General features: G+C 37.1%; 1 protein-coding gene across 1 annotated transcript in view; it reads right to left on the bottom strand.

Moving 5' to 3' along the window:
- Window positions 1-10718, bottom strand: part of LOC139711430 (small G protein signaling modulator 1-like) — a 133161-nt gene extending 122443 nt beyond the window's left edge. The window contains exons 1-2 of the mRNA XM_071623313.1: window positions 10574-10718; window positions 10310-10353 (exon numbers count right to left, since the gene is read on the bottom strand). Coding sequence (XP_071479414.1) covers window positions 10310-10353; window positions 10574-10589 — 60 coding nt within the window. The 5' untranslated portion in view covers window positions 10590-10718. The remainder of the gene's footprint in view (window positions 1-10309; window positions 10354-10573) is intronic.
- Between the last annotated feature and the right edge of the window lie 1538 nt (window positions 10719-12256).

The following is a 12256-nucleotide window of genomic DNA, read 5'->3' as shown; positions in this document are numbered from 1 at the left end:
TCACAGACCTAGCATCATTCAGTTTAGTATACAGTGTACACTCAAACTGACCTCAATATTCAACAGAAATTTGAACACAGCCTGCTTTTTCATAACAACTTAACTATGGATAATTTCCTGGAGATGGCAATTATTTTCAGTCACAATAAAAGAAGTCCTTATTTGATGGAAGGCACTTACAGCTCTGAGCTCACATTGTTAGTCAGCTGTTCCAAACACTAAACATCCACAAATCCATTTAACCTTTTTGGGACCATAATTCTTAAGATGCTGGCAACATTTTGCAACCCACAGCATCATTGGTTGTGACAGAGTTAAGCATTCTTACACCATCCCAGAGAATACAGATGACTCCTGTAATGATGAAGTCCTTGGGATGGGCAATTTCCTTTTCTTATATGTATATGTTACACTCACTGCACCATAAATCCACCAAAATGTCCCCAGACATGGATTTTTAGTCAAGGACAGATTCTAAAAGAGCAGACTTTAAGCTTTAAAATTATGTGTAGCTCCATTCAAATGGACTTTCCTAACCTGTCTAAATATTGACAAGAAAACAGATACCCTGGAGAAGCATTTTACTGAGAAAAGAGGCTCTAAAGTATAGGGTCTATTCCGGTGCTTAATCTTACCAAGCTGTGCTAAAAGCTGTGTAATGAATGGAACAAAGGACCTGAAATTCCATAGCATAAACAATGAAGGGATTATCAGTTTAAGCTAAGATTGCTCATGCTCTATTAACACACTCCATCCATGACTAATACCAATTTTCAAAGCAGTAGCATTATCCTTTCAAAAGTTGAGTTCAAAGTGAAGAGTGTGTAAAAGGTTTTTAAGGAATGAAAAGAGGACTTTAAGACACACCTAATAACACTATTCTAAAAAAAAAGGGGGGGTTCTAGAAAGACTGCTAAAAACACAATTTCCCATTCATTTTATCATTCTAAACTTTACAATGGTGTAGATGAAGTTTTGCTCTTTCAGAAAATATGAAAAACCTTCAATTGGCTAGATTTAACCCATCTCACTTGTTTTGAGTCCTGACACAAAATCATCATCGTTTCACGTGTGTTTCAATATTGTCACATTCTAATGTTCACACAAAAATCATATCTTCCATTGGGAAATAAAAGTGGTGGAGATCAGCTGTGTTAAAGGGACTGTACAGTACTGGTTGAGGTGGGGATTCATGTTTTGAACATTCTAAGTGAGATAATGAGAAACTTCCTATGAAATATGAAAGAGCATGTAATTCTAAGAAGGATTCAATGTTTATTTGATGAAAATTGGTTTTAAAATGGCTGAGATATCCAAAAAAAGTGATAATATTACAAGGCGACAGGCCACGCCTTTATCATGATCTCTTTGTTTCACCTTGCTTTTGGATATCTCAGCCATTTCAAAACCAATTTTCATCAAATGAATTTTTTATTCCCCTTAGAATTGCATGCTCTTTGACATCTCATAGAGTGGTTCCTGAATATCTTGCAAAATATTAAAAGCTAAATCCTCACCTCAACCAGAACTGTACACACCCTTTAAATTATAGTCTTTCAAATTCATATTCCCCTCTGCAGACCTGTACATTACATGCTCAATATGTTTTAATACTGTATCATCCATAAATTTATCTTTTAAAGTTGTTGAAACATTGTCAGATTATAACACAGAAAAAATAATATTGTCCATATATGGACAGAAAACCTGTAGATCAGCTGAGTAAAATAGTGCGCAGCATGTTACAAACTCAAAAATATTTTCTCACTATACTACAGACCTAGAAGAGGCTTTTCCATCCACCTCTTACAGTACACTGCAAACTCATTATGTTTCAATACTTGGAATATATACATGTATACTGTTTAACAACAAAAAACAAACAAACATAAAAGAGTACATAAAGCCAGATTTTCATTATTTCATAAGTTTCTAAATCTCGTTTAACACATGAACAAAACATGTCAACAATGGCAGAAATAAATCAAATTCTCAACAACTTTGCATGTCACAATGCATTTTTAACAGGTAAGTTCTGTTTCACCAGTTACTTAGCCTTCAGAACACAATGTTTCCATTCATGGATTTTGTAGAAAATTTAACTTAATCATTACATTTCTTTTTTAAGAGTATACTTTGCTTGCATTAGTAATGGCCATGTCAGACAATGGCCATGTCAGACAATGGCACACCTTAGGCAGGATTTTTGGTTGTCGGGAAACAAAAATCTTTTGTTATATAGGTGTGCATAAAATTTGTACATATCTGTAAACCAATCTGATGACATCTGATCACGTAAACGTGAATTCAGTGGAAAGCTATTTTCAAAAACTGCAGCTATTAAAGTGTGATGCAGGAATCATACAAAACCATGGGTGTAAAAATCACTGCTTCACCATGTTTATGTAGAGACCTCTGGGAGAACAAAAACACAGGCCTCTATTTTCTCAAGGATAGATTTTCATACAAGGCTGCTGGAGGCACTCCTCATTTCTAGCGATTGTGCTCTAAACGAAATATTTATAACTGTGGAAGAGAAAATGGTAACCATGCATAACAATAACAATGTGTCTCCATGTTTCACCATGCAAGACACCCAGCAGGGACTCTGCACCACATACATTGTACGCCTTGTTGACACTCAAGCTGATAAATGACAATATGACACACATAATGACTTCCCAGCATCATGGCCAACTATGTTGGCAATGATTAAATGTACATTCGGAGAATGATTCTATGGAGTTTCCTTTACTAGCCTTCACACGTACCGAGAGCGCTTAATTTGAAACACGATTGTATTGACGCATCACTGGAATCATATTTCGAATGAAGCATTCTTGCCATGTGAATGCAAACTGGAATCGCGGAGGGTGATTTGAATCATAATTTCAACTGTGTTTCTGTACTTTCAAATGATGGTCCAGAGATGTTTTCCAATCAGGTTTCACCAGAATTAAGAAGTGAAATGAACGTGGGAATGTAAGTGACCTCCAAATATGTTGGGGGCAGAGCTTACAGTGACCTCTCAACCACTTCCTTGGTCATGTGAATGAACAATGATTCGAATCATAATTGAAATCATGTTTGTAATTCAGCATTCAAATTAAGTACTCTTGGGACATGTGAAAGCAAGGTCCAGATAGACATACCACACATGCAAAGAGAGCAAAATCAATCATCCTAACATGATTCATCCTTGGAAAGAGGTGCGTGATAAGGTTTTCACAATCGAACAATTTTATTTGTGAAAATATATGGACTGAGAATGTGTATGTCCAGAAGAAAAGTACATTGTCTATAAACTGTAGCTCTCCTCTGTTAGGAAATGCAGTACAGTGCATCATTGCTGAATTGGGATGACGCTGAGGCTGGACCTTTGTTCTGATTTTTAAAAAGGTCAGAAACAAGAGTTATCTTCAATCAAGACTAATTGAATACATTCATGAGCCTACACATAACACATTTAATGTCCTGGAAAGTGGTAAACTGGAAAAAGCGGCCATTTTTACCCCTTTGCACATGACATAAAACCAGCAAGAATATAAAAGCACGCAAAATTTTTGCTAGTACATGTAATAGTTTTTGTATTTTGACTCCACGGAATCAAAAACATGCTAAATTAATTTCATCAGTCCAATTGCAAAAAATTACTCAACACAAGCATTTTCACTTTTACGATAGCAATTGCATTATGACAGCAATTTCACTTGTGCTACACGACTACAATAGCGAATGTGAAGAAAACCAAAAATTGACATGCCCTACCTTGAAATCAACTTAGATATGAACTAGTATTAGCAAGCCCAAATTTTTATTTTCACACTAGTTTCATGTCACACGCAATTTGCCAAAATATCCACTTTAAGAGTTTATTTTGGGATGGTTTCATTTCAGGGAATGCAGCATGTCAAATAATAAAAACTGTAATTGCAAAATCAACTACACGCCCAGAAGTTCTTTTCAGTGATGCTACAAATACAAAGGATACTCAACAAAGGGGAGAGAATCCTGCATACTGTATAATAAGCTGTTATTTTCGCGAGGGTTTAATTTTCGCGAATTTCGCGTATCACAGTTGGATCGCGAATTTAACAACACCCGAAAATGCCTCCATGCGCTTTGTTGATAGAGCATTAAAGGAAGCGTCGGCGTCAATTCGCGAAAACAACATCTCGCGAAAATGTCTGTGATTTCGTCATTCGCAAAAATATCTGTATGCGAAAATAACAGCGTATACAGTACTTTTATAAAGGGGATGGATATGCCAGTCTATCTCTGTGCTTCTGGAGTGCAAATTTAATCATTTACAGAACCAATTTTTATCAAATAAATGTTGTATTCATCTTGGAATTACATGCCCTTTTGCATTTTATAAGAGGTTTCTCATTATCTCACGAAAAAAAAGTTTAGAAACCAGAAGTTAGGTCTAAACCAAAACTATATGATCCCTTTAAAGTCCAGAATTGTAAATTATTTTGCTGAGATTATCTTGAAACATCAACAATATTTAAAGTGCAACAAAATCATACTTGAAGGTCAGAATATGCGTTGATAACAAAATAAAAAATACTATATATATTACATGTTATCGTGCCTGCTAGATTCTAGTGTTCAAACATTTTTGGGGCTACAGTGCTGTAACTCTTTGCTCCACGGTCATATTTCCAAGACAATGTACATTGTTATTCAATGTGTACATACAATAATTTACACTATGCCACAATAACAGAAAATTTTAGACAATACATGTGATTGTCCTTGTCAATGTGCTATGCAAAATAAAATATACACAAACTTTTTCTTTAATCAAGCGTGACACAATAGAACCCATGAATACATCAAGGAAATGTCAGAGACAAAATGTCTGAGTGGTCTTATCCCTAACAAAGAAAGAGTAGAATCTGGCTTGGATAGAAATAAAAGGGGTGAGACACAAAAAGTGATGCACCCTCTCCCAGGTCAAAGAACAGCATCAAATGACCTTATTGTCATTGCAGAACCAAGCAAAGTGTTTCATGCCAAACAAAGTCAGTTCGCTTATTTTGGTAGTCGTCCTAGAATTAACTTTGGCTTCAAGGGTTAGATAATCATGATTATTACTTTAATGCTGCCTCACAGAGTCTAAACTTGCAAATATGAGAAATGGTGTAAGGAATCAGGGAAAGTTTTATAATTCAAACACTATGAATTCATCTGCAGCATGTCCATTACAAATTTTGTTGGCTTTATAAGGCTTTGACCAATTCATCACTGTCGGTCCTTGCAGGAAACCCTACAAGTCCCATTAAAAATCTCTGAACACATGATTGATACAGACAGATAGACAAAATCCAATATTGTGTGAGTATCCACCAATTAAGTACTGATTATATCAACATGATGCACAGTCACATCACAAAGCCTGTGTCAAAGGGATGGCCTCTTGCACTGTACATGTACGAATGAATACAATCTACTGTTTACCAATGAGAGGTTTAGACGCAATTGTGTGTAGAAGCAATGTGTTTTTACAGCACACATTTGAATGAGTCATGTGCATGAGCTTGGGGGGAAAAAATGAATATAAAAACAACAGAAAAAAAATGAAAAGATCCACACAGTGAAAGTGAAGGGTAGGTAAATTACGAACACTTGAATAACTGCTTGTTCTGTCCTGGGGTGGAAGTCATGACATTGCCAAAAATGAGATTGAAGTACAAGTTGTATAGTACATCACATTCATTTGAGTCAGGTATGCTCATATCCTCAAATGAGAGATTAATGGGAACATCAGGGCAGAGTTTTAAAAAAAACAAAAAACAAAACAAATCTCTGCATTTATGCATGCATTGGAATGTGTTCAAAGTGACATACATATAATGTAAACCACCTGAATGAACAAATTTTATAGTTCGCTACTTGCTCAATAAAGCTTTTCCTATACCGGTATCTAGAAAGAAATGTTCATATGCATCAAAATTGACTTCTGGGGTACCATTTGAGCAAAGTCATGGTTAATTCTCATGGTTTGATTGATAAAGGAAAAAGAACCACACAAAGTTATCATACTTTACTGGAAACAGAATGCACATATAAGAAAATCCATCTTGTTGGTATACCTAGGGTGATATTAAGTACCACCTGTAGAACTTTCTATAATGAAGGAACTTTCACGCAGAGTATTTCCTTTGTATGTTGAACCCTTTCTATGCCAGGATCCATTGGGCAGTGTGTACAATGAGGGTTTTATGTGCTTAATAAGCACTCAGAGCTCAATAAGGATTTGGTATGTAGGCCCCTACCAATTACCAGATGATCCCCATCAGACTGAGATAGTGTGCATGCAAGGACACACAAACACACACACACACACCCTAATGAACACACACAAAGGTACTTCATACCTCCTATATCCTAGGAATCTGTACATGTTTTTGAAATACTCAAATCCTTGTGGCCCACACCCAGAAATCCGATTTTTTTTCTCCCATGATACATTGCATCACACTTCTTCTATATCCGTGGCAAGCATACTTTGTGGGTGCACTGCCATGACATAATACCAAAGCATGAAATGTGTTGCACGCTACAGTGACTTGATCACACTGAAATCAGCCTGGACAAACAGTCCCTGCACGCACTGTAAGCAACATTGTCAAACAGTGACAAGCAAGTGTATCATATACATTTGATGATACTATGAGCAGGGTGGTCCACAACTTGAAATTTTAGCATGTTGCAAGCTCAGAATCTGAGAATATTGCAGAAATTGAATGTACGCGGAGCGCACACGATGAGTACGTAGTACGCAATATTTTGCTGCTTATCTCTCTTTGTGCTGCTTACATTCAATGTTCTCTCTCATGTTTTGCACACAAATATCTAAAGTATGGTACCTGGTAGTTTGATGTTTCTTATGTTATGCACATGTTTTGCACATTTTTAAATACTTTTGCTTTGAGCTTGTTGCAAATTCTTAAGGATGTTGCATAGCATGTTGCTGGCTTTTTAGGATGTTGCACAAGAATTTTAGCATGTTGCAGCGACATGCTAAAACCCCTTGTGGACCATCCTGCTATGAGTCCCGTTAATGCAGTTTAATCTGCATTTCTAAATAAGGGAGTAAATATTCAAAATTCTGATAAATGATGACACCGTTGGATATTCACATATTTAATATCCTGTTGCAGAGACTCCAACTCTCCCGTTTTCGACGGGAGATCTCCCGCCGAAAGCCCATTTTTGCACAATCTCCCGTTCTCCCGTTTGAAATTTGATTTCTCCCGCCCTGGCTCTGTGTCTCCCGGTGGAAAGGATTTCTTACTTATTTCTATCGTATGTTGAAAAAATAAGCCTTAGATAGCACCAGAGAACATCTAGAATCCTAGGAACTTTGCGCTTCGCACACATCAACTTGGAGTCTCCCGTTTGCTAGGGGTTTCGGGCGGAAGAATCTCCAGATCAGAAGGTGCATGGGGTTGGAGTCTCTGCTGTTGTGAGGATCTGGTAAAAGCTTAAAGGGATCATATACACTGTAGTTTTGGTTGAGACCTAATTTCAGGTTTCTAACATTTTTTGGTGAGATAATGAGAAACCTCTTATAAAATATGAAAGAGAATGTAATTCCATGAGGAATTCAACGTTTATTTGATGAAAATTGGTTTTGAAATGGCTGAGATATCCAAAACAGAGCGATTCTAATAAGTGTGGGACCCACACTCTATTACGATCGCTTTGTTTTACTTTGTTTTTGGATGTTTCAGTCATTCCAAACCCGATTTTCATCAAATAAACTTTGAATTCCTCTTAAAATGGTATGCTCTGTACTATTTCATAAGTGTTTTCTTGGTATCTCGCAAAAAGTTAAAAGCCCAAGTCTCATCTCCACCAATACTGTACCAACCCTTTAAATGTCTGAGCGCTTACCAGCAATTGTCAAGTTGCATTAACTACATTCACCCTGTAAAATTGTGTGACTTTTGTAGACAATCACTGCATTTGATGGCCACTAACCAAGCAAATAGGCCATTCAATCTGACATGAAAAACAAAAGGGGCCTAGATTGCTTTAAAAGCATGTAATTTTAACATATTTACAAGACCACAAATATGTAAACAGCTGAATAAGAACTGATAAGATAGAAATTATATCAGAGCTTTAGAATTTTAGAGAAGAGATCTTTCATTGGCTGCTTCATTATCACTCTTCGCTACAACAGACACAATGTGTACAATGTGTTTGTTGCTTGCATCATGTGCTATACCAAGGATTGTATTTCAAATCTTTTATACTCTTGAAACATTCCACAGCTATGTACATTGACACAGATTTATATGATATGTACTTTATCCACGCATGACAACACAACCACTTTATGCTTACTGAGTAAAAGGTGATCTGTCCTATATTTTTGTGTGCTCTAGTGTGACTACATACATGTATCCCATGAATAAAGATGATATCAATTCTTTGTTGGCAACTTGCCATTAACATTTAAGCTACAAACAAGAACAATGCTATTTAACAAAGACAACAAAAATACATGATGTTTAGAATTTAAGCATAAGGGCTATAAATTGCTGATTTGTCTGAAGTGGTTCAATTAAGACACTTATGGATCCTTAAAATCATACAAACAATTTTTTCATACATTTACAAAACTCATAGCCATAGCAGGGAGCAACAGCAACTTTATTATTAAAATCAAGTCCCATTTTAATTAACAACACTGATTTCTCAACTGCTATTCAGTTCGGGAAACCCACTCACAAGGGGGGCCCCTCCTTATAAGTAACCCGTCCCCCTTATAAGTAACCCCGTCCCCCTTATAAGTAACCCCCGGGGCACCCCTTATAAGGAGTCTCCACGCTTTTTTGCAATGCAACGCGAAAATGAAAGGACTGCGGCAATTCGCTTGATTATGTCCATAAAGCTTCACAAGTTTCCTAGTTACTCACGAAATTTGAGCAAAATCGGTTTGAGGCATCATATCTAAAATCATGGATTTAAATGCGATGTCAAACGACCCATGCGAATGCTGAAATGCGAGCGATTACTGGCGCGAGTGTCGCCAGGCGCGGCGGCGAGGCAAATGCTTGAGTGTAGACGTGGCGACTGAGTACTGTACTCAGTCGCCACGTCTGCACTCAAGCATTGCCGCGCCGCCGCGCCTGGCGACACTCGCGCCAGTAATCGCTCGCATTTCAGCATTCGCATGGGTCGTTTGACATCGCATTTAAATCCATGATTTTAGATATGATGCCTCAAACCGATTTTGCTCAAATTTCGTGAGTAACTAGGAAACTTGTGAAGCTTTATGGACATAATCAAGCGAATTGCCGCAGTCCTTTCATTTTCGCGTTGCATTGCAAAAAAGCGTGGAGACTCCTTATAAGGGGTGCCCCGGTGGTTACTTATAAGGGGGACGGGGTTACTTATAAGGGGGACGGGTTACTTATAAGGAGGGGCCCCCCTTGTGAGTGGGTTTCCCGAACTGTATTATACGTAGAAATAAGAATGGATGTGAGACCAAACTGTTCACAACCATTGTCCATAATAAAAGTTTGACAAATCCTTCTCTTAAGTAGATCATGGCAATTAAAAATTGGAGACATATTATCTACACCATATTGTATACTGTATATATGCCATATATTTAGCAAGTCTAAATTTTCGCGAATCGGGACTTCCCAGCGATTTTGCGAGTGGTTAAAGTCGTGATCGTGGAGTCCTGTACTGAAGGAAGAAATGTATGCATACGTCACATTCATATCGGGATTACAGTCAATATTTTTGCATGTCTTTAACTTTGCGAATAACACCCGACTCGGGAAATTCACAAAAATAATAAAAACCTTGCGAAATACTTGGCATATACAGTCACTGTGATCCAGACAAAAATAGGCGATCAGGACAGTGCATCTACACTAGTCCTGTTAGTACATGCAACCAGCACATTTGACATTTTTTGTCAACAGGCTTGGGGTTCATTTTTTGTGAATTTTGTTCATAAATCTTCATTTGTGTTTGCATGTGTTAGAAAGGATTCATGGAAAAGCAGGCCCAGTTCTTCTGTAACACTCTAGTCTCTTGACCTCGTGATCATCTGCTCCTGATCATACATGTAGACCACATAAGAGGAACGAGCTTTAAAGTGCTCATGATACTAAAATAGGATGAGTTCTGAGCCAAAATCTATTAGATAATAAGATGTAGATCTACACAAGTATGATGAATTTTCCCTCTCCTGTGGCTGTGGCTGTGCATTATGATCATTATATTAGTCTCACCTTAAATTTACTCAAACGAGGATATTTTGACTACTCACCTCTTTCTTCACCATTTTCAGGAGCTTGTCCCGAGATTCCTCATCTGTTGGGAGTAATCAAAATTAAATTAGGTTTAAAATTAAATTGGTGTCGGGTTGGTGATGTCATGTCGTATAAATTCGTATTGCATACAATATGGACGTAGATCGTAGATCAGTAGTCTACCTAGTCATGATAATGTTGATTTCACCTGTTTTTACGACAAAGTCTTTCAACATAATCTTTTATTTTTGAGTATGCATTCGAGCTTTAGGTAAACTTACCGCTCATATTCGACATTTTGAGCCGAGGAAATGTTAAGTCCACTTATTCAAACCAGAACCATGGAAAGAAGGGACGGCGAGCAAGCGAAACTGACAGCACAACGGGTGCGGCGAGGCTTGGCCTGCCTGACTCTCCGGCGCGAGGGAGGATTGACAGTGGTGGGTGGTTTTGACAGTGCGAGCTATTTTGTACACAGGGGATTCGTACGTGCTCTCACATAAGAACAGGTAGCAGCAGCAGAAATCGTAATCATATGGTTGGTCTGCACGGCGCATAATGAAATCATCTGTGTACGTTGAACCAAAGGGCAACTGAAGCTGGCGCTATAGCTTCGACACTCGCTTCTAGTTCTACTACTAGTACATGTAGTACTGGTAATCTAAGTTTTCAGCAAAAAGATTTTTCTTACTACTCGCATAATAATAAAGCTCTTTGGTTTTGCATTTTTCACTCATTACATATGATAAATAAGTATTCAATAATTGTGTACGTGCGTGTGCGTGTTCTGTGTTTGCAGACAGTTTCACATCCAATTTTATTGTTATTTGGTCGAAGTAATAATGACCTGTACCACGATTATGCATCTATATCGATTTTATCGAAAAATGAAATACTGCAAAGTATGAGGAAATTATAAGCATAATGTGTAATCCCCAGTCACTCATCATAAAGTAATTATAATATAGATAACAACAACGTGACCAATTACATAATACATAATATGGTTTATTACATTTTTTTAACTTTCCAAATTTTTTTAACACAAATTTTGACATAACAGCATCTGTGAAAGATTGAGAAAAAAAATCAATATTTTTTTTTTATCTCAGCATTTCATGATAGGACACTGAATATTGACACATTAACATCAATTCCGAATTGCCTTTATTTATTTCTCTCTCTTCCTCTCTCTCTCTCTCTCTCTCCTTGTTTTTTTTTTCTCTCTCTCTTTCTAGATCATCAAAGCATTGTCAAAGCATTGTCCACGAACAACTCATTTTCGCGCCGATTATTTTGTTGTTGAATGTCATCAATTATGATACCGATCTTTTTTTACTTCAAATTGCAAAATGTAAGTTTGTGTTTAAAACCTCGGGCGTCACACATTTTTTTTTTCTTCATAATCATCACAGTAATTTAAAGGGATCGTATAGTTTTGGTTGAGACCTAATTTCGAGTTTCTAACATTTTTTTGTGAGATAATGAGAAAGCTTTTATGAAATATGAAAGAACATTTAATTCCATGAGAAATTCAACGTTTATTTGATGGAAATTGGTCTTAAAATGGCTGAGATATTCAGAACAGAGCGATTCTAATAAGTGTGGGACCAACACTTTCTTACGATCGCTTTGTTTTACTTTGTTTTTGGATGTTTCAGTCATGCCAAACCCGATTTTCATCAAATAAACTTTGAATTCCTCTTTAAATGGTATGCTTTTTACTATTTCATAAGTGTTTTCTTGGTATCTCGCAAAAAGTTAAAAGCCTAATTCTCATCTCCACCAATACTGTACCATCTCTGTCCATTTCTGTTCAATGTTTCACGTTTCACGTCAACTAGAATCTTAATAGCGCCATCTTGCGTTTTCTTTTAGAGAGGGCACTAAGTCTCGTATGCCTACAAATAGTCGGTGGTCTGCTGCTCTTCGGGACATAATATGCCCAAGGATCTCAAGTCCAT

The sequence above is a fragment of the Diadema antillarum genome, unplaced genomic scaffold (assembly GCF_040938485.1).
Source record: "Diadema antillarum isolate AM-2024a unplaced genomic scaffold, OU_Dant_1.0 seq00001659_RagTag, whole genome shotgun sequence".
Classification (NCBI taxonomy): Eukaryota; Metazoa; Echinodermata; class Echinoidea; order Diadematoida; family Diadematidae; genus Diadema; species Diadema antillarum.
The sequence above is the reverse complement of the archived record's forward strand: the minus strand, read 5'-3'. Positions and strand labels throughout refer to the sequence as shown.